We start from the raw sequence: 18,876 nt of genomic DNA, 5'->3' as shown, positions 1-18,876 counted from the left end.
TTTTACCAAGTACGAGTCATGCTTTTTAAAAAGCCTGTATCTAACAAGTACAAACTGAAGCATTCACGGATGAGATCAAGTCGTGGCTGGGATCCGCTGTAAAGCACTCCAGGAAGCAGCGCAGAAGGCAGGGGGCAGGCGGGCGCACAGTTACATGAACTAATGAAAGCACTTAACGCTGCTCCTGCACCAGCGGGAGCAACACACTCCTAGTCCCGGGCGTGTCTCCCTCCCCAAATACACCCTCATTGCGACGCAGCAGGGAGAAGAGCTGCGAGGAGACAGGCACGGCCAGCGGAAGCAAACCCTAACCGGCTCACCGTTGCTCTGCTCCACGGCCATCAGGTTGTGCTTGGCTTTCACCGAGGCCTCGAACGTGTCAACGTTCTCCCGTTCGTACTCTTTGACGTCCGCAGCCACCCGCTCCAGGATGTCCTCCGGGGAAGGCGAGCGCGTGCGCGTGCTGCTCTGGGGGCTGCTGGGCTCGGACGGCACGGACATGTTGCTGTCTTCAGCAAGGTATTTGTATTTCTGTAGCAACGACACAGCATTATCTCCACAAACCCAGATCTTATCTGAAGATTTTTATATTTGCTAAGAGGTGCTGCATTGAAACACGAAGTGTCAGATAATATCAACAAACTTTAAAGGTATCTACGTCTTAACTGAATTAGGCCCACAATCCCTTACACGTAATTTCAAATCCACAAAACTCTTAAGTACTCTTTTCTTTGGTGCACATTCACAAGGTGCCGAAACCTGACCTGAACAGATGCGAGGCCCTGAAGTCTTCCGTGCCTCCCCCGTGTGAGCACAGTATGCCTCACTACGGGAACACTCAGCGTGCCCGACGATGGGGCTACGTGATGCACACACATGAACCACATCACCCGCTAAAATGCAAATACTTCTTGGCCCCAAGGTTGGAGATAAGGGATTACGGGCCTGGCTCAGAACAAAAAGATTCAACCAAGTCTTCAGGGCTACCGGTTTAGTAAGGTTCACCAGTGCCCCAGAAAGGCGTGGCTCCCCTGGAGTTCCAGCCATGCCCCCCGTACTCTGGTGGTTCCAGGCCTTTCCTTTGCTCTGAGACACTGTCACCAGATTCATGGTCTGCTGTGTATGTTTGGGCGAGCTGTTCTTCCCCTCAACCCCACCACTCACCTTCCATCACTGATGGTGAGAAGGCACTCTGCAGGGACTGCCGCCCTCCGAGGACCGAGCGGCCAGGCTTCATCTGAGGACGGCCAAGGAGAACTGGCAGCCCTCGGAGGCGGCCCGCCTTCTCAGTAAGGCCTGTGCATGACACCACCCCCCCTTTCCCCGTCTCTTGGCTCTCGGGCAGCCTTCAAATTACTCTTGAGATGTTCAACTTAAATAATCACATTTATATCAGAAAATCCATCTCATTAGGCATTAAAAAATTTTCCCACATAATAGGGTATGTTTTTGCCAAATGAAATTCCTCCAACTTATACTCATTTATGATGGTTTTCCTGTTCATCAACTTTAAAAAAAAAAAAAGAAAAAGCAAAGCTCCCATTCTGTCTTACACAAGAGGTTCCATCCGAGTCCTGTTTATGTGTAACAAGGACGCCTATTTTATGAAGAAACTGTCATCTTTTCAAATCTCACAAGTTTACATATACTTCCTTCCAAGGCCTGTTCAATTGCTACTACTATCACTTCTTCGTTAAAGTGAAAACCTTTATTTTGTTAAAACAGTGATTATTTAAGGAATGTTGATCAAACTGTTACTAAAGTCACGCACCTGAACGATCGCCTGCCTCTGTATCCTCCGCTGCTCTATCAGGGCTTCCTCATCTTCCTCCTCCACGTCGAAGTCCTCAAGGCTTAGAAAAACCACACACACGCGCGCAGTTAATTCCAAACATCCTTTGAGATTCCAAGACCATAACTCATGTGCATTTAAAAGAGCTGAAAAACGCAGGCCACCAGTGAGTCCGAAGCAAGCCTTAAGCCGCCTTACTCTGTCCCTGCTTCTCAACGGTCCTGGTTTGGAGCCCTGGCAGGTAACGTAACCTCCTCACCTGTTTCACGGCACCAAACAGGGAACAAAAGAAACATCCTGAAGTTTAAAAACGTCACCACTAGCTGTGCCATGTGGTAAAGGCACTTTCCCTCTCCAGCCCCTTTTCTCACTCCTAGAGAGAGGGCTGGGAAAGAGATGTAAATTGGTACTTTTTCTGGGTCACAGGGGCCTGAGAAGGCTATAGAGATCCTTCCCCACCAAAAATGCACGCGTAGACAGTTGCATATGATCTGAAGGGCAAGCGGTCTACCGCCAAGCCCCGCCCCGACCGGCCCAGCCTCCCACGGGCCTTATGCTCCCTCCCAGCACAGCCTTTCCCAGGACCCGAGCTCTGAAGGTATCAGATCCACGTGTGCCACCCCCCCCCCAACTTCCTTATCACCTAGCTCTAACCAGGGCCTCTCCCCTCGGCACTGCGACGCTTGGCCAGCGCTTCGCTGTGGGGGTCATCTATGCACTGGAAGACACAGAAGGCCTGGCCTCCAGCCACCACGTAACAAATAAAAATGTCTTTAGACATTGTCAAAAAGTCCCCGGGAAGGCAAGTCACCCCCAGTTGAGACCCACTGCTCTAATTTAGTATTATTTAAGATGTTCCATTTAGACAACTAAGTTTGCATTAAAAAATTTTCCCCACTTTTATTAGACACAAATATTTCTGCATTTTCCACAATCTAACAGGCATATCTGGCACCAGCTGGCCTCAACTGCAAAGTATGTATCATTTTACATAAAACACTTAGTATACAAATCGCACCCCCCAAACCGGTAACTAAGACTGGCAGAACCGTCTAATACACTGGTGGTTCCTGGTGAAAATAAAGCAGAGAAGGCTCGTGACGCAGCAAAGGCCCAACACCCACTCCAGCCAAACTGAGACCTCTGTGTTCAGATACCACGACCTGTCACATAACCTATAAAGTACGCACGAAGATTAACTTAAATGTGAGACCACGTTGATGGATTTGCTTAAAACATTCAGGCGGAAATGAAAGATTTCCAAATCAAAGTGTTTCTCTAAATTGGAAAAAGGAAATTATGGGAAGTTTCATTCTTACTTATCATCAGATGAAGATTCCTGTTCCACTTTCATTCCTTCGGAAAGACTTCCTTTAAACTTATCTTCCTTCACTTTGCTTCTGCTCCTGCGCCTACGACCCCCCCGAGATCGAGACCGCCTTCTCAAGCGTGATCTGCTTCTCCGACCTCGGTCCCTATTTGAGGAGAAGACACGTGTGTGTTTTTTTTTTTTTTTTACCGGTCAAGTAGTCAGACAGGCTGCGAGTGTGTTCGGGCTACAGGTGTTACAGGAACTCAATGTACTTTTCAAAAGCTTAATTTTGCTATGAACCCAAAACTAAAAAGTCCTGTAAAAAAAAGTTAGTTAAAATTTTAAGGTAAAATTAACATATAGTAAGACTGGAATAATCAGCTTAACTAAAGATAACTAAAATGCAGCTACTGTTCTGACTGACTGCAGAGGCACCAGGGAACCTGGAGGGGCAACGGAAATGTTCTGTATCTTATGTGACTAGATGCGTCTGCCAAAACTCACAACTCTACCCCAACAGGGGTGAATTTTACTTTATGTAAATGATATGCTTCAATAAGCCTAGCTTTAAAAAAGATCACTGCTAAGGTACGGGAAAGACAAAGTCTTTGACAAAAATTCCAGGTCTAACACAGCCCTCGGACACCATTACAAACGCATAAAGGCCGCGCCTGCTGTTAAACAGACAGGAACTGGCATTGGAGTTCAAGCCCGAAGCGGACGCTGGTGTTAGAAAGACGCTGTGGGACCGAGCGGAGAAGGCCGGAAGCCCGCAGCGGGCCGCAACTCCCTGCTAATACTGTCACGTCTGAGCACGTTCATCTCAGTTCTTCTGAAACCTCACTAAAACAACAGTGAAAGGGATGATGGAAAAGTAAAATGCTCAGCCACAGAGAATGTGAAGAGATGTGACAAGAGATGCCAACAAAATCTTGACATGTGCCAAGTGGGCAGAAAAGCAGTAGCAATGAAATCTGAGCCGTGGTCCAACGGGGACGGACAAGGGAACTAAGAGCCCAGAGCCGGGGGCACCGCGTCCTCTGCGGCGTGGGAGGGAGGGAGAAGCTGAGAGAACTGCTCACACCCTCGAGGGACAGCTCGGCATGGCAGAGTCCCCTTTCTGACACAGTGGAAGGTGCCAGCTCCCCCTTCCACGCTCTGGCAGGATACTCAACATTCGCTTGACAGAGAGATGGCGGCTGTAACACGGGCCTGAGTACCAGGAGGTGCGGGAAAGAGACCAGCCCCGCTGGCAGCCGTGAGTTACTCACGAGTGGGGGGGAGGACTGGAAAACCCACCAGCCCAAAGACAAGACCCTCAGTCACCGACGCGCCAGTCCTCACCAGCCCTCAAGCTCTAGGCTGTCAGATGGAAGCAAGCCTCCAGTCGGCTTTCTCAGCGCCTGACTTTTAAATCAGAACAGACAACAAGGAAAGAGCCTGCTGTTGGAGGACAGTCTTCAAAGGAAACAGTGAACAAGCAGCAAAAGGAATCTGGGAAGAAACCGCACAGGTAAGAGAAAAACTAAAAAGAGCAAAAACTCCACAAAATAAACTCATTATCATCTTCGACGTAAGAGACGTTATTTCTTATAAAGCAAGAGTAAAATGTTATTAAAAAATAGTCAACAAGGTCCTGGAAATTTAAAAAATTATGAGCACAGAGGAAAAAAAATCAATAGAAGAGTAAGCGGATAGAAGAAGAAAGCCTCTCAAGACTGAAAGCAGAACAAAAGGACAAGCAGATGAGTAAGGGGGAGTCAGTGAGCAGCACACGAGGTCCCACTGGGGAAAAGAGAAAGGAACCAGGGAGACAGCGAGCAACACAACACAAGCGAGAGAAGAGCTCCCAGAACAGGCGGCCGCGGTTGCCCTGCTCCGAGGGGCCCATGCAGCGCCAGCAAAAGGAAGGGGAAGCAGCAGTCACACGCCAAGACACATGGCAGCGCAACTTCAGAACACAGGACACTTCGTGCAGAGAAAGAGAAGAGAGGCCTACAGAGACGCCCAGGTAGTAGAGGAGGACTTCCCAACGGCAATGACGGAAAATAAGAACTCAGAGGGTAACAATTTAAAACTTCCAAAGAAAAAGTGATTTCAACCTAGAGTTCTATTCCTTGACAAATCAGCAAGGAGAATGATATGCAGGTCCCCCCAGATGTCCTTCCCATGCACTTTGCTCAAGAAGATACCGGAGAGGCACTACCAGAGCAAGGAGGTACCGCAGGAAGACCCTGGACGCAGGAAGCGGAGTGACAACAGCAACGAGGACTAGGGAAAAGGGGAAGCAAGCCCTACAGCGACAACCGTCTAAGCTGGCCCACTGGTCAGCCTGGGCTGGAGGCCACGAGCCCGGGAAGGAAGGCCCTCTGGTCCCCTCTGCTCCCGACGACCTGCTCAGCAACGAACGAAATGCAGGTGATCACAATGACTGCGTGAACAATGAGCACGTGCGTCCGCAAATGTGATATCAGGCAGAAATGTGCGAGGGACGGTATTAAAAAAAGCAGGATCCTCCGAAACAGGAAAGCAATGCATGCGGCAGTAACTTCAAAAAATTCACACACACACTCTCAGACAAAGCATTTCTACTTCTGAGAATCTAGTATGCAAAAATTCTGAGATACATAAAGATATATCCACTGGTTCAACATGAGCCTTTCGTGTGTTGTGTTTCAAAACTATATTCATGCACTAGTTTAATTAAAAATGATAAAAGACTGGCAAATGAACGTCTGTCTACTTATGCTTTAGGTCAAAATATTTAATGTGTATATGGATTTTCAGAATGATTCCCTGCTTTAAAAAACAACCTTTTTGACTAACCAACTGCTGGCTCCACATGCTTCACAGGGAGGGGTTTCTACTGCTGTGAGTTAAAGGGGTCTTTGCCTAAAGTCTTTCACGGCTACTGAGGTCATCGTCTCCAGCTGGTGCTCTCAGAGGACCAAACCCAAGTTACCCAAGTTCACAGGACAATAAGCACAGAGCTGCAATTACGAAACGACAGGATACTTACTTTCTGTGATCTATCCTGCTATTAAAAGAAAAATCCTGAACCTAGCTCCATCAGAATTTACCTCTTGAAAAACAGAAAAAATGTCCAACTCTTGAAAAAGACAGAGTTCCTAATGAACACTGACTTACTTAAATTTGAGGGAAAATTATATTAAAGAAAAATCAGTGTGTGTGAAATATCACTTGTTGGTAACAGGAAACTATATGGGGTCACAGCTACGTTTCAGAGAAAAAAGGCCTTTAACGTGGAGCTTCAAAAACATTCCGAGCTGCATGGATCAAACGGGTAACACGTGTTTAAGGGATCTACCTTCTCCGAGGAGACCTGCTTCTTCTTCGGGGAGACCGGCTGCGCCGGAGCGGGGAGCGAGACCTCCTTCTGACGGGAGACCTGCTTGCTCTTCTTCGGGCTGGAGACCACCTACTGATCGGGCTGGCATCCTTCGACCTTTCCCGTCTACTGAGGATGTCATCTCGAGGTCGTGTTCTTAAGAGGACCAAATGACAAGTTCAGGGAAGAATAAATCAAATCAGAATAAACGATTTCCCCCACATGTCGAGAACACCTTCAGGAAGGGTGCACTAACCTAAAGACAGTAGGCACAGACGGGTGTACTTTGCAACAAAACAAATTTCGATGGTCACAATGACATTTTGGTGACACAGCACACATGCAATAGAAGGTCTGTTTTCTCTGGTCTCAAAATTTGAAGAATTATTAAAGATTATTTATATTGGTAGAGCCACTGATTCTAATTTCAGATAAACAACTCAAATAAAATGTGCCCAAGTGAGTAATAATATTCCATTCCCTTGGTTTGAAGATGTTTTCTTTCTAAATTTTTAACATTTTTGCAATTAAGAGTTTTATTTCTAATATATCAACTAAGAATAAAAGCAGCTTATAATCAACATGAGTCTCTGAACAGAGAACTGTAAGTGAGGGTTCAGGGAAAAGGACAGTTAATCTAGGCATGGAAGTAAATATTGGTATAACTTTCCTAGAAGTAAATGTGGCAGTAACTTCCTAAAACGTAAATGAATGTAACCTCAGACCAAATCCCACTCTATGAATCTATTCTACAAAGAAACTTCACACATAATCAATGGACATTTTTGCATACAATCGCGAAAAACTGGAACCAGCCCCAATCCTCATCAGTTTCAACAAGGGACTGATTAAATACATTAGGTACATCTGCACTGTGAACAATCATTTTGCTGTTAGATAAAGAATTAAAAATTATCTTTATGCACTGCAAAGTTGTGTTTCATGAAAAAGAAAGTCACTGTTAAAATAAATGGTGTGATTCCATTTTTGTAAGAAAAAACATACACATACAATTGTACGTGTATAGAAAAAGGGCTAGAAACAAACAGCTTTCTTAGGAGTGGTAGTGGGGGAGAGAGGGAGAGACTTCACAGGCTTCCAGGACAATTTAAATTTCTCTTTAGCACGTATCTATTCTGTAACTAAAAAGAAACTGATTTCAAATATTCAACTCTGGTCCCTAACAAACTCCTCAGAATTTTCTTTTCAAATTGAAAGCAACTTTTGAACAGGATCCTGAGGAAACACAATTCAGTAACACTGTCTCCACGCCGAAAACTAAAGGCAGGGGGCCATTTCATTACAACATCACAGAGGAGTAAAGAATCCTAGAATTCTTCAGAACACTCAGAAGTAAAGCCTATCTCAAGACAGAGCGCTCCGAAAACAGTATTCTTGAAGCTTCTCAGAAATGAGAATGATTTAAAACTCCCGGGGATGCCTACTTACACCCGTATTGCATTAATACCCGCAGACAGTAAGCACTGGCAGCAGCAGCAGACAAGCAGGAATTCGAAACACCTTTACACGGCAGACGCCAGTTTTCTTTCAAGTGCAGCCTGGTTGCTAATTTCACATGCCTAACTACTGAATATAAAAGAAATTTTAAAAAACCAGTTTCTAAAGTAGTTTAAATTGGCTAAATGAGGCCCTCCCCTCCCTGCTAAAATCCTTTCTGTTCCTTTACTTATTGGTTCTACAGTCCTAGGTAAGCTAAATAATTTGTAAGTGAGAAAATGGACCGAGAAGTTAAGTATGAGAATCACTCCACCTCATGAGAAATAATCATGACAATTTATGAGAAAAGAAATGATGGAGCAAATGTATTACATAAATATGAATTTTCACTGTTGCTGGTAAAAAATAAAATCATTTCATCTCCTATTCTTCCTAAACTCATCAACAAGATTACAAGTACATGAATTAGTAACAGAAAAAAATTTCCACTTTCAATTTAATTATGTTTTTGGGACCAAAAAAATCTGTAGTTTCAACTTACGTTGTTAGAATTCAAAATCATACCAATTCAAAAAGAATGGACAGACCACAATCCTTAAACTGATACCTCCGTTTTTAAAGGTAAAATTTTCAGCCTATACTGTTCAAGTAATCCCGGCCCTAGAAACGACCTCCCCTTCCCATAAATGGGTACACACGGACTTCTCTCAGCCAAACTACTTGGATTTACGGGAGTGATTCTGCAAATCAGACACTAAATTAAAGACCTAGGGGGAAAAAAAAAGAAAACCAATTGTGTCACCAAGTTCAATATTTATAAATCACCCCCAGTCAAGACGCTCACTTGACAAAACCGCAACTATTACTACAGGCGACCGTCAGCGTTGCGCTGACACGACAGAGCTCACTAGCGTCACCACTTTCACCGCCCCAGGCTCCAGTTTCTCCTTCCAGTGGGACGCGCTGGGGGGACGCGAAGGCTCTGACACCGAGTTACCTTGGAGAAGACAGGCGCCTCCTCTCAGGCTCCCTCCGCTTCCTCTCCAGGGACCGGCTTCTGGCCCTCCGTCCAGGAGACAGAGTTCGGGAGGGCGACTTGCTCTGCTTGGACCGCCTGTCGTTCACGAGCGGAGAGCGGCTCCTTCTCGCTTTATCACGCTGTTTCGGAGACAGACTTCTTCTTTTAGGACTGCGACCAGGCCTCCTACTGGGCGACCTGTTTTCCTTCCCAGAGGAAGCATCCTTAGAGGGAGATTTAACTGGCTTCTTTTCTTTATCAGTTTCAGACCGTTTCGATTTTCTCTCTTTGGACCGTGACCTCCTGTCTTTGGATTTACCTCTCAAGTCAACTGGGGATCGAGATTTTTTGCCTCGGTCACGACTCCTACTTTCGTTTACAATTGGGGATTTTTTCCTATCTTTCGACTTACTTTTATCTTCGGCCCTGGCCTTGTCGTCAGCGGGCGACCTGGCCTTCCCGCTCTTCTCCTGAGAGCGCCTTCTCAGGGCGGGAGACTTCGACTTTCTCGCTTGATCCTGAGACTTGCTTCTTTTGGAGGGACTTCTGGACCTCCTCCTCTCCTTGGACTTACTCCTCGTTGTCTTCTCTTTGACTGTTTCAACGCCTCCCTTACTTCTCTTCTTCTCAGACCTATGTCTAGTCCGTTCTTTGGATCTGCTTTTACTTCGCTTTTTCGCGCTGTTTTTATTGTCCGTAGGTTCAAGCTTCCCTCTCGTGCTGGAAGGCCTAGTGCTGGGCCTGCTCCCGTTCCGCGCCTTCTCGTGAATCTCCCCCTCTTCTTCAGAGCCAGACTCGTAGCCCTGTAAGATGAGCCCCATCCCAGACTGCACCTTCCCTTCCATCAGCTCATTATCAAGTTCAGCTTTAATCAGGGCTCTCTGCTTCTCCAAGTCTTCCAGCAAAGCTAAATCATCAAGTTTAGTTCTTTTTGCTGGAGACATACCTTCTTTGTCAGAAGCATCGATAACCTCTTTTCTTTTGTGTTTCTTGTGTTTATGCTTATGTTTATGTTTTTTATCCTTATCTTCTTCTGAGGAATGTTTATGTTTCTTATGTTTACTTCTGTGTTTATGCTTCTTTTTTTTGTGACGACTGTGCTTATTTTGAGATTGGTCTTCTGATACTTCTCCATTTTCTTCATTTACACTCTTTTCAGAATTATCAGCATCTTCCATCCTATAAATTATCAAACATATTTAAAAGTCACATCATTTATCAAAATAATAGTAATGATAAAATACACCTCAATGTAACACATGAAGTTAGCCACTGAAATATTTTACTTCAAAGGTATATGGCAAGAAATGAGTTGAAATGAATAGTGATTTAACTTCAGTTTCTAGTGGTTAAACTCAAACATCAAAAGCATTAGAGGAAATACATAATGGGGGAGGTTAACATGATTATACTTGATAGAAAAAGGAAATTCAAACCAGGTACAGTGAACTGTTAATACTTGGTTAAACAGTCACTCAGTGACCTGGTTTTTAAACCAGCATTTCCCTCAAACTCAACACCAACGAAGCCCCCAACTCTGGTTTTCCACAAAACATTAATGACGTATATTAAGACACGAATCTCTTTCTCCACTTAAAGTTCAGAGATACACATGTAAAAAAAATCTCCAGAGCCAACACTGAGCTACACCCAAAACAAGCGCTCCCTGTCCGGCCCTGGTGGCCGAGGGCTGATGCCGACAGTGTGAACACACCCCGTGGGCTAAAACTTCAAAGTGAACTGACCAGGGGTGAGGACTCGAGGCTTGCTAAGTGGTCACTTGGCCACCATGCGGCACAGTAGTCCCCCCACTCCCCACACCCTCCACGGTTTTGTTTTACTCGCAGTTACATCCTAGTAATATTAAATGGAAAACTCCAGAATAAACAATTCGTATTTTAAATCCAGTGCTGTTCTGGGCAGTGTGATAAAATCCTGCACCGTCCTGCCCAGGACCCCCCGCCACGGCCACCGTCTGCTCCTGATGGTCAACAGTCCACATCATCACGGCTGATAACCCAGGGTCACTGGAAGCAGGCGAGCCTTCTGACATCTGGTCAGGCCAACAGCAGCCCGACGCCACGTCACTCACCGCCCCCCGAGCTCATCACAGACACTTTATTCTCTCACACCCTCAGGGGGAGGAGGGCAGGTGCAGTAGGGCAAGATATGTTGAGAGAGAGAGACCACAGTCATATAACTTTTATTACAGTATATTGTTGTAACTATTCTATTATTAGTTATTGTTGCTAATGTCTCACTATGCCTAATTTATTTTTAAATTAAACTTTATCACAGGCATGTACGTATAGGGAAAACAGTACATACAGGGTTTGGTACTATCCCTGGTCTCAGGCGTCCACTGGGGGTCTTGGAAGGTATCCCCCTTGGATAAGGTGGGACAAATCTAGTTTTCGTTGAAACATATCAAAGGGTCTTTTGCAGGCCAACAGTCCAACATCAGCAATTTCATACGGTTCAACCAAATATTTGTTCAGCAGACTATTTAGTCTCTCTAAAGAAGGTGCTTCTGTGCGTAAATGTTTGGACTATGCTGAGTTAGAGTTTATGATTCCAAATTATTTTGCTAAATCCTTGCTGTTCAGTAATCCTAGGTTAAACGCAGGCTACAATAAAGCAGTACTTAACTTTCCCCATTAAAGTCACACCATACTAAACCATCATGTCCTAGAGTGTGAGACCAAAACCAGACTTTAAATTATCTGGATTCAGGCCATCATACTATTTTTGGTAGAAGATAATGGATTATTTTGTCCAAGTCCTCCAAATTATACACTCCTATACTTTTAGTAAGTTTATTATTTGCGACATATACTACAAATAGCTCCTTGCAAGTTAAGAATTAATGAATCTATTCAATCTCTTTTAACATTAAAAAAAAAAATCCCCCACACATAACGTAGGCATTAAGTCAGGCAGCAGGGAAACTAAACTGTACAAGACCAGCATTTGCCTCTCTCAAGGAAGTTACAGACCAGTGGAAAAGGAAGTCACATGAAACACTGGAGAACTGCAATGACAAAGACATGAATAAGAACATTCATTATGGGAACACTGACGTCACCTAAAATCATTCCCAAAGTGGTCAAGGAAGGTACCTCGTAGGAGATGACAGGAAAAACCCAAGCTATTTGTTCAGCAGGCACTTTGAGGGGAGAGAAAAAACGGTTTATCAACAAGATACATGGATTAAAAAAATAAGGAGAAATAACACTGTCCTAAAGAATAAGAAACTAACCAGAAGGGTAAAGGGGTATTTCAGATACAGGAAAAATGGTGCAGAAGGCAGAGTTACATAATACAGCAAACTAAAGCAGATTAGTGTTGTCAGGTGTCAAACATGGAAGAAACTGGTCTAATGGAGGTTAGGATCTCAAGTGGACCGGTTCCAGCAGCTGAAAAGACATAGTACGAGATTCCAAGATCTGGCTGAAATAGTCAGACACCCAGGAACTGTAAGTTTGGGGTGCTGGCTGGGTTGTCTGCAATATACTGGTCCATTATGGTCCTCCAGCCAGGTCTCAGTCTTCAATAAACTAGGAGGGAAGGGGCTGGGGGGGGGGGTGTGTGGACAACACACTGGAGATACACTTGGAAAGTTACTAGTCACAACAGTGAAAGGGTGTGGAGAACATATAACTACCACATGGAAAGAACTCTGAATTTGTGGGTGTCAGATGGCCAATGTCCATTTCTGGTACTATGGACTGTGGGAAAGGAAACAGCATGAGAGAGAGCTGCAGAGGAAGCTGTGTTCAGGTTGAGTCAGGTTTTAGTTCGGGCTGACTTCTCTCTAAAGGGGTGTAAGGACCCAGGACAAGTACTCTAGTGCTCTGGGATCATCAAGTTTTCTCAAAGACTTGGAAAAAGTGTAGTATCTTTGTACTAAACAAACAAACAAAACCCAACATGACTAGTATGGAGGGAGGAAATCACAGATTTAGGAAGATACAAAGACATTTCAACTCTGTGTTCTTTTACAGGCTATAAGAGGCAACCATCCTGGTCCCTGGACCCTCCGGCCCACAACCCAGAAGAAGAGTGTGTGTCTCTTTTCCTGAACCTTGACTTACAGGGGGAAAGTTTGAGAAAAATGGAACCAGGCTAATTCAAGATATGGAGACAGATATGGAGAACCTTCTTAGAGGTTGAGAATGATTTTCAGGGATATAAAATCTAAATGCTTAAAGTACAAAATTCTCATCAGTAAGCTAAAACTCCATCTAAAGACCATCTAAGTACCCTCAAGAAAAAGGATGGCTGGGTGGTGAAGTCTCCAGAGCCAGACCACTTGGGTTCAGATCCTGACCCCACTGCGCACTAGCTGTGCAGCCAAAGGCAAGTTTAAGACCAGTGGTGCCAACCCCAACGCGGGCGGTGAGGACCGCACAGGTGAACAGATGTCAAGGCTCAGAAAAGCCTAGCACAAACCAGGTGCCCAAAAAATAAGTGTTACGAATGTTCAGATACTGGATAAATTTACTCACCATGCCACTGAGGAGCTGCAGGGATGGCCCCAAGAATGATTTTAAGGAATACTGTCAAGAGCATGAATTCAAGAGTCAAACTGCCTGTTCAACGCAGCCTGCAGCACGACACACCCCGTGCGAGCACAGGCAAGCTGCCCCTCTGTGCCTCACTTTCCTCCACTGCAGAAACTGGGAACTAACAGTACTGACACATCACAGGTCTGCTGCAGCGGTGAGTTCATACGTACAAAAGGCTGTCTCACAAAGTGCCCAAGAAATACCGTCTCTCCATGTCCCCGTGACAGATGACACCCCACCTTCAAGGAGGGTTACGGGCCTCACCCAAGGTCATGTGTACGTCCAGCTGGTGGGAAGGCTGGTAATTACATTTGAAGTCAGACCTCTTGCATTTGCTTGAAGATGCTTTTAAAATATCAGGTTGTATCACCACTCTGAGTGAAATTACTGCCGCCTGCCTCATTCAGAGTGAAAACTTAAACCCTCGTACAATCGGCCCAACCCCCCAACACCGACCCCCCATCAATAGGCAACCCCCCTGCAGGGCCTGCAATGCTCTTCCCTGCCCACACCGCTGGTTCCTTCACCTACCTCAGGTCTCTGCTCAAATTACACTGCCTCAGTGGAGTTTTTCTGATCAATTCGTTTTAACTGCAACCCCCACCCCCCCGTACCACACAAATACTCACTTTCTCTGCTTAATTTCTCTCCAGATTGCCACCACCTAATATAATTCTTGTTTGTCTCTCCCTATTACAACATAAGCTCTATGAGTGCAGAAGTTTAATCTGTTTAGTCCACAGCTCTATCCCTCAGGCCCAGAAGATTATCTAAGGTAGAGGAGGTACTGAGGAAGTATCTGCCGCGTCAGAGAAAAGATTTACACAGACCAACGTAGAAGCAGCGCTCTGACCACAGCCGGTCTGCGCCGCCATACCACACCCTCGGCACTCACCCTCGGCACTCGATGGGAAGCACTGTTTTCGCTCAGTTATACCTGCAGTGTCGCACACAGGGCACACACCTGTTTCCTGAATGCAATAACCCAAATGACCTAATCATCTCCTCACAAGGAAAATCTGCCCTTTGAACCCTTTTCTAATGCTTTACAAGTCTTACAAGGAGCTTCAAATCAGAATTCTTAAGAGTTTACCCACAAAGGATGTAATTTCCTTCAAAAGACAACCTAGCTCCTCAAGTTCTGAAGATCAGGCTCACATCACAACGCCCAGCGTCACTTCAGTCATTCCCACGAGTGACCCGTTTCCACCGTAACTTAATGAATGTTAACTCAATTAATAATGACTAGATTACTAATAAAATGCTGTTAGCACCTTAGGGCCAGCTAGGTTAACCCTGACACCGCGAAGTCCTCCTACATTGAGGGCAGGCAGAGAGCAGACCCTCTGTCTCTTCAGTTGAGCTCTCAAGGCAAATGTCAGAGAAACTGAAGTCGGACTAGGTGAATGAGGAGAACCTGAACTCAGTGGGTCAATAACACCCATAACATATCACGTGGAATGAACGAGCTTGTGCTGGGTCAGCCAACTTAGGTCCATTATCCAACAACTTTCTTCGAAAGCTTTAGGAAAATGTCTCTGGTCAAAAAGTCTGACAGTATTCTTGGATAGTTCATATCAACAATAAATACAGGTATATAAATGCCAAGTATAAAAATTTGCACTTGCCCATCTGTGCTTTACAGCGTAACACTACACATCTGGCAGGTCTGTCTATACCTAGCTGGTCTACGACAGGTTTGTCATAACGCTACTTACTGAGTAACAGCCTTCAAGTCTCATTTGGAAACAAAGCTGAACTTGAGGCGCAGACAACACGGGAGTGTCTAGCAGTCTTTATTCACGTGTTTGGTTAAACGCAACGCACAAGTTTCACCCTTCAAACAAACCGGGTCTTGCAGTATCTGGCACCATGAAACAACTTTAAAATTAAGTGCCCTGTTACCAAAAGCTAGTGCTATTCTAACTTCCTGTTTCACATTATTTTTTAAAAAGCATATTCTTAATAACATCTTCAGAGAGCAAGGGCAAGGCCACTGCTTTTTACACAGGGAAATAACTAAGCCTGTTTCTCTGACAAGTTAAACTACTTTAATACAGAACTAACGTAGATGTAAGAAGAATGAGTTCAAAACACCAACTAGTCTTAAAAAGAACCTTTCCACACCTACTTTCTCCAAATCTAGTCTGGGAAAGTAAGTTTCAGAGAGTCAGAACTGTCATATCAAAAAAATGGACCTTCTGGGACCTGGAAACGAATAAAAATGACTTCGAACCCGCCATTTTAAAAAAGAGTCACAATGTACAGTGGGAGACCATACAGCACAAGTGAGGTGCAGGGCTCCAGAACCAGACTGCCTGGGTTTACATCCTGCTTCTCTGACTTAGTGTGCTCCTGGGCAAATTAACTTAATTTCTCTGTGCTTCGGTTTCATCACCTGTAAAATGTGGGAAATAACAGTACCCACCCCCAGAGGGTTCTCATAAGAACTGAGTGCGTTAAGATTTGATCAGTGCTTTGAACAGGTCTTGGTAAGTGCAATTAAGTTACTACATATAAAAATTTAAATGTTTAAAAACCATCAGAAAGGCTGAGCTAAAGAGACTGACAAATGTAAAAGCCACTAAAAAGCCTTCAGAGAGCTTAAACACTATTTCACATGTTTGTTTGTATGTTTATATATTTCTAAAAATCCTACTTGGAATAGATTCCATATAACTGTGAACGTGAACTCCTCAGTGTTCTTGGGAGCTGTTCAGACACTGCATTCCAGCATTCACCATGAGCTGCCAACATGGTACCTACTTTCTTATCACACTGCCATTTCCTTTGTTAAACATTTTCAAGTAAGTCAAAGTGGGACATAGACAAGAGAGTCCATGTATACCAAGTGTTCTGGGGAAAGAGGGGTGGCATTAGACTATCTCTGCCATTTATATTGGAGGAGCATAAATAAATATTAAACATAGTGTTATTTGAATATTAAAAAAAAAAAGGCTGAACCACTCCTCAAAACGAATCTGAACTGTCCCCCTGAACTCAAATACATGGACATAACACCACAGAACTTTAAATAGATTACTAGAAAAATCAGCTGCAAAGCATAAGATTTGTATGGTATAAGCACAAAGACCAGAACTCTGCCGCATAGTGAACTTGAGAAACAAAAAGAGGCAAAGTCTAGTTAAAACTTCAGAATCCATTTGCTCTCTTTTAAGTCAAATTGTGAAGATAATTTCAGCTTTCAAAACCCTTTAGTGAAAAACCTCGTGCATTTCTCTTTCCGGCTGAGTAAAGCAAAGGACTGAGCAGTCCAGAACCGGGTGCACAGCAGTGAAGCGAGGGGCCGGCCGGTGGCAGAGGTTTCCCCTCTCTCAGTCGAAACTCGCTGGGAGACTACATTTACCTCTTTCCTAAGATGGCTGGAAACAAATCAGATAACGCTGATACAAAAAAAGGTCGCTATAGGAATACTGTTTTAAAATCCATTCTCTTTTAGGTTCTTGTTTGAGTTTTCCTAGCAAAAACACAGAAAACAACATATTGGTTTTAGTTAAGCAACGGTGAGCCCTGCAGCACACAGAAGTATGTTTCCACTCCGCCGCATCGATTCGTGTATTAGCCTAATTACAGACACGAGGTGCTGGGGGCTGGAGGTAGCTAACAATTTCCACTACTTCTTCCTCTTGTACTCTCAAAGAAGGGCTATAAACTCTGGCCAAAAACGCGAGGCCTCAAAACCGAGAACTTGCTCTTACTTTGCCTCAAGTTTGCAAGTTGGCAATTAAGTGCAATAGGCAGGAGGAAAAATAGCGGGTGGATGCTGGAGCAAAGAGCACGGGGTGGGAGAATGAAGTGCCCGCCAGCCACAAACTACAGCTCAGGGAGGGTCAAGGAGGGCGGCCCCAGCACCCCTTCTCTCTGCTTTCAAGTCCTAAGACGGCCACCGGCAGCAGGACCACCGCGGGAACCGCCTGCGGAGGGGAGGTCTCAGGGCTCGCTAGCTGCCGCCCTGCTGCTCGGGGGCCCCGCACCCAGGCCGCCGAGCCGCGGCCGGGAGCCCGCTCGTCCCCGCGGAGGGCAGGCGGGCAGGCGCGCCCGCGCCGGGGCCTCGCGCTCGGGACCTGTAGAGGCCGCTAGCGCCCACGCCTCCCAGGGCAACGACGCGGCAGGCCCGGCCGCCCTCGACCCAACAGCCGCGGTCTCCGGGAGGGCGGAGCGCGGAGGCCGCCCGCCCGCCCGCGCCCCACGACGCCGCGCGGGAGGCAAAGTTTGGCCGCGGCCGCTGGGCCCGAACTTTCCCGCCCGCCCGGGCAGCTCTTCGCTGGTCCCCCCTCGGCCGGCCCCAGGGCCGGCCTTCCGCACTCCCGGACCACTTACTCTGGCTGTTCCCGCAGCGACGGGGCCTCCGCGGCGGCCATCTTGAACTTCCTGACTCCTCGGCGGCGGTGGCGGCGGCTGCCCGGACGGAGCGAGCCAGTGGAGGCGGAGGAAGAGGGAGCGGCGCCGTCGCGCATGTGCCGACCGCGGCGGGGACCGTGGAGCTCCGAGTCCGCTCGTAGAATCCGGATATAAAAGTGCATCCGGGGACAGAGCGCACGAGCGTCATGACGCACTTCCGGGGCGGGCTGCGCCGGCGCCCGCAGCGCTTCAAGGGCGAGCGTTGATTGGGTGAGCGCTCTCGCCAGTGTAGAGCCCGAGGTTAGTTCTCGGTATCAGATGGAGAGGGAGTGGCGGCAGAGGGCTGTCTGCACCGAGGTTGCGGTTCCGAAAACTGGTTTCACAGTGGGGCCCAGAGCTGGGTTAAGATTCTCAAATGAGGGCAGACGAGGCGATGATCTTGCTTCTGGGCAGCGCTGGGGGCATAAGAAACGCCTTTTCGCTGCCTAGATAACTCAGTCTGATGCGGCCTTAAAGGAAAGCGTGTGGAAGAGCATCTTGAGAATACTGGAAAGGCAGGGCTGAACCTAGAACCTAGGGGACTGTTAATGATACATTTATTTGAAACGTTTGAACTTCGTTTGAGCTTTTGCCAAATCCAGGGGTAAGGGCTCAGAAGTCCGTTACCCCTGTTCAGGTTCGCGGGTTCTGTAAATTGAATTTTTAAGTGGCATTTTTGTCCAAGTAACTTTATGCGATTTTGTTTTCCTATAATAATGGCATCTACAGTAATGAGATTAAATTAAATACTGTATAAGAAGACATTTATTGTGTCTTGGAGAGCTTTCAACACCACGTAGGTTTTTACATTCTCTTTCAGAAAAAAAAAAAAAAAACCAAACAAACCAAAAAACCTGTCTTTCTCCACACTTTGGAACTTCAAAGCAGGGTGATGGTCACTTTCATTTTTGTAATAACTGAGTTTAGGTTTGACCTAGAAATTTGAGCTCTGAATATCTGAGCTTTTTATATATCTCT

At 45.8% G+C, this 18,876-nt stretch overlaps 1 protein-coding gene across 8 annotated transcripts in view; it reads right to left on the bottom strand.

The window, feature by feature from the left end:
* The window catches only part of PRP4K (pre-mRNA processing factor kinase PRP4K), a 34,640-nt gene extending 16,592 nt beyond the window's left edge, over positions 1 to 18,048 (bottom strand). For 6 of the 8 annotated variants that reach the window (XR_012500904.1, XR_012500905.1, XR_012500906.1 and 3 more), the window contains exons 1-6: positions 17,839 to 18,047; positions 8,909 to 10,108; positions 6,433 to 6,609; positions 3,112 to 3,267; positions 1,772 to 1,853; positions 321 to 531 (exon numbers count right to left, since the gene is read on the bottom strand). Coding sequence is in view for 2 of the 8 variants with exons in the window: in XM_074348035.1 (XP_074204136.1) it covers positions 321 to 531; positions 1,772 to 1,853; positions 3,112 to 3,267; positions 6,433 to 6,609; positions 8,909 to 10,108; positions 17,839 to 18,041 (2,029 nt within the window). In the remaining 6 variants the exon portion in view is untranslated. Of the gene's footprint in view, positions 1 to 320; positions 532 to 1,771; positions 1,854 to 3,111; positions 3,268 to 6,432; positions 6,610 to 8,908; positions 10,109 to 17,838 lie in introns of all 8 variants that reach the window. The other 2 variants (XR_012500909.1, XR_012500908.1) reach the window with 1 other exon arrangement.
* Between the last annotated feature and the right edge of the window lie 828 nt (positions 18,049 to 18,876).

The sequence above is a fragment of the Camelus bactrianus genome, chromosome 20 (assembly GCF_048773025.1).
Source record: "Camelus bactrianus isolate YW-2024 breed Bactrian camel chromosome 20, ASM4877302v1, whole genome shotgun sequence".
NCBI classification, from domain to species: Eukaryota; Metazoa; Chordata; class Mammalia; order Artiodactyla; family Camelidae; genus Camelus; species Camelus bactrianus.
The sequence above is the reverse complement of the archived record's forward strand: the minus strand, read 5'-3'. Positions and strand labels throughout refer to the sequence as shown.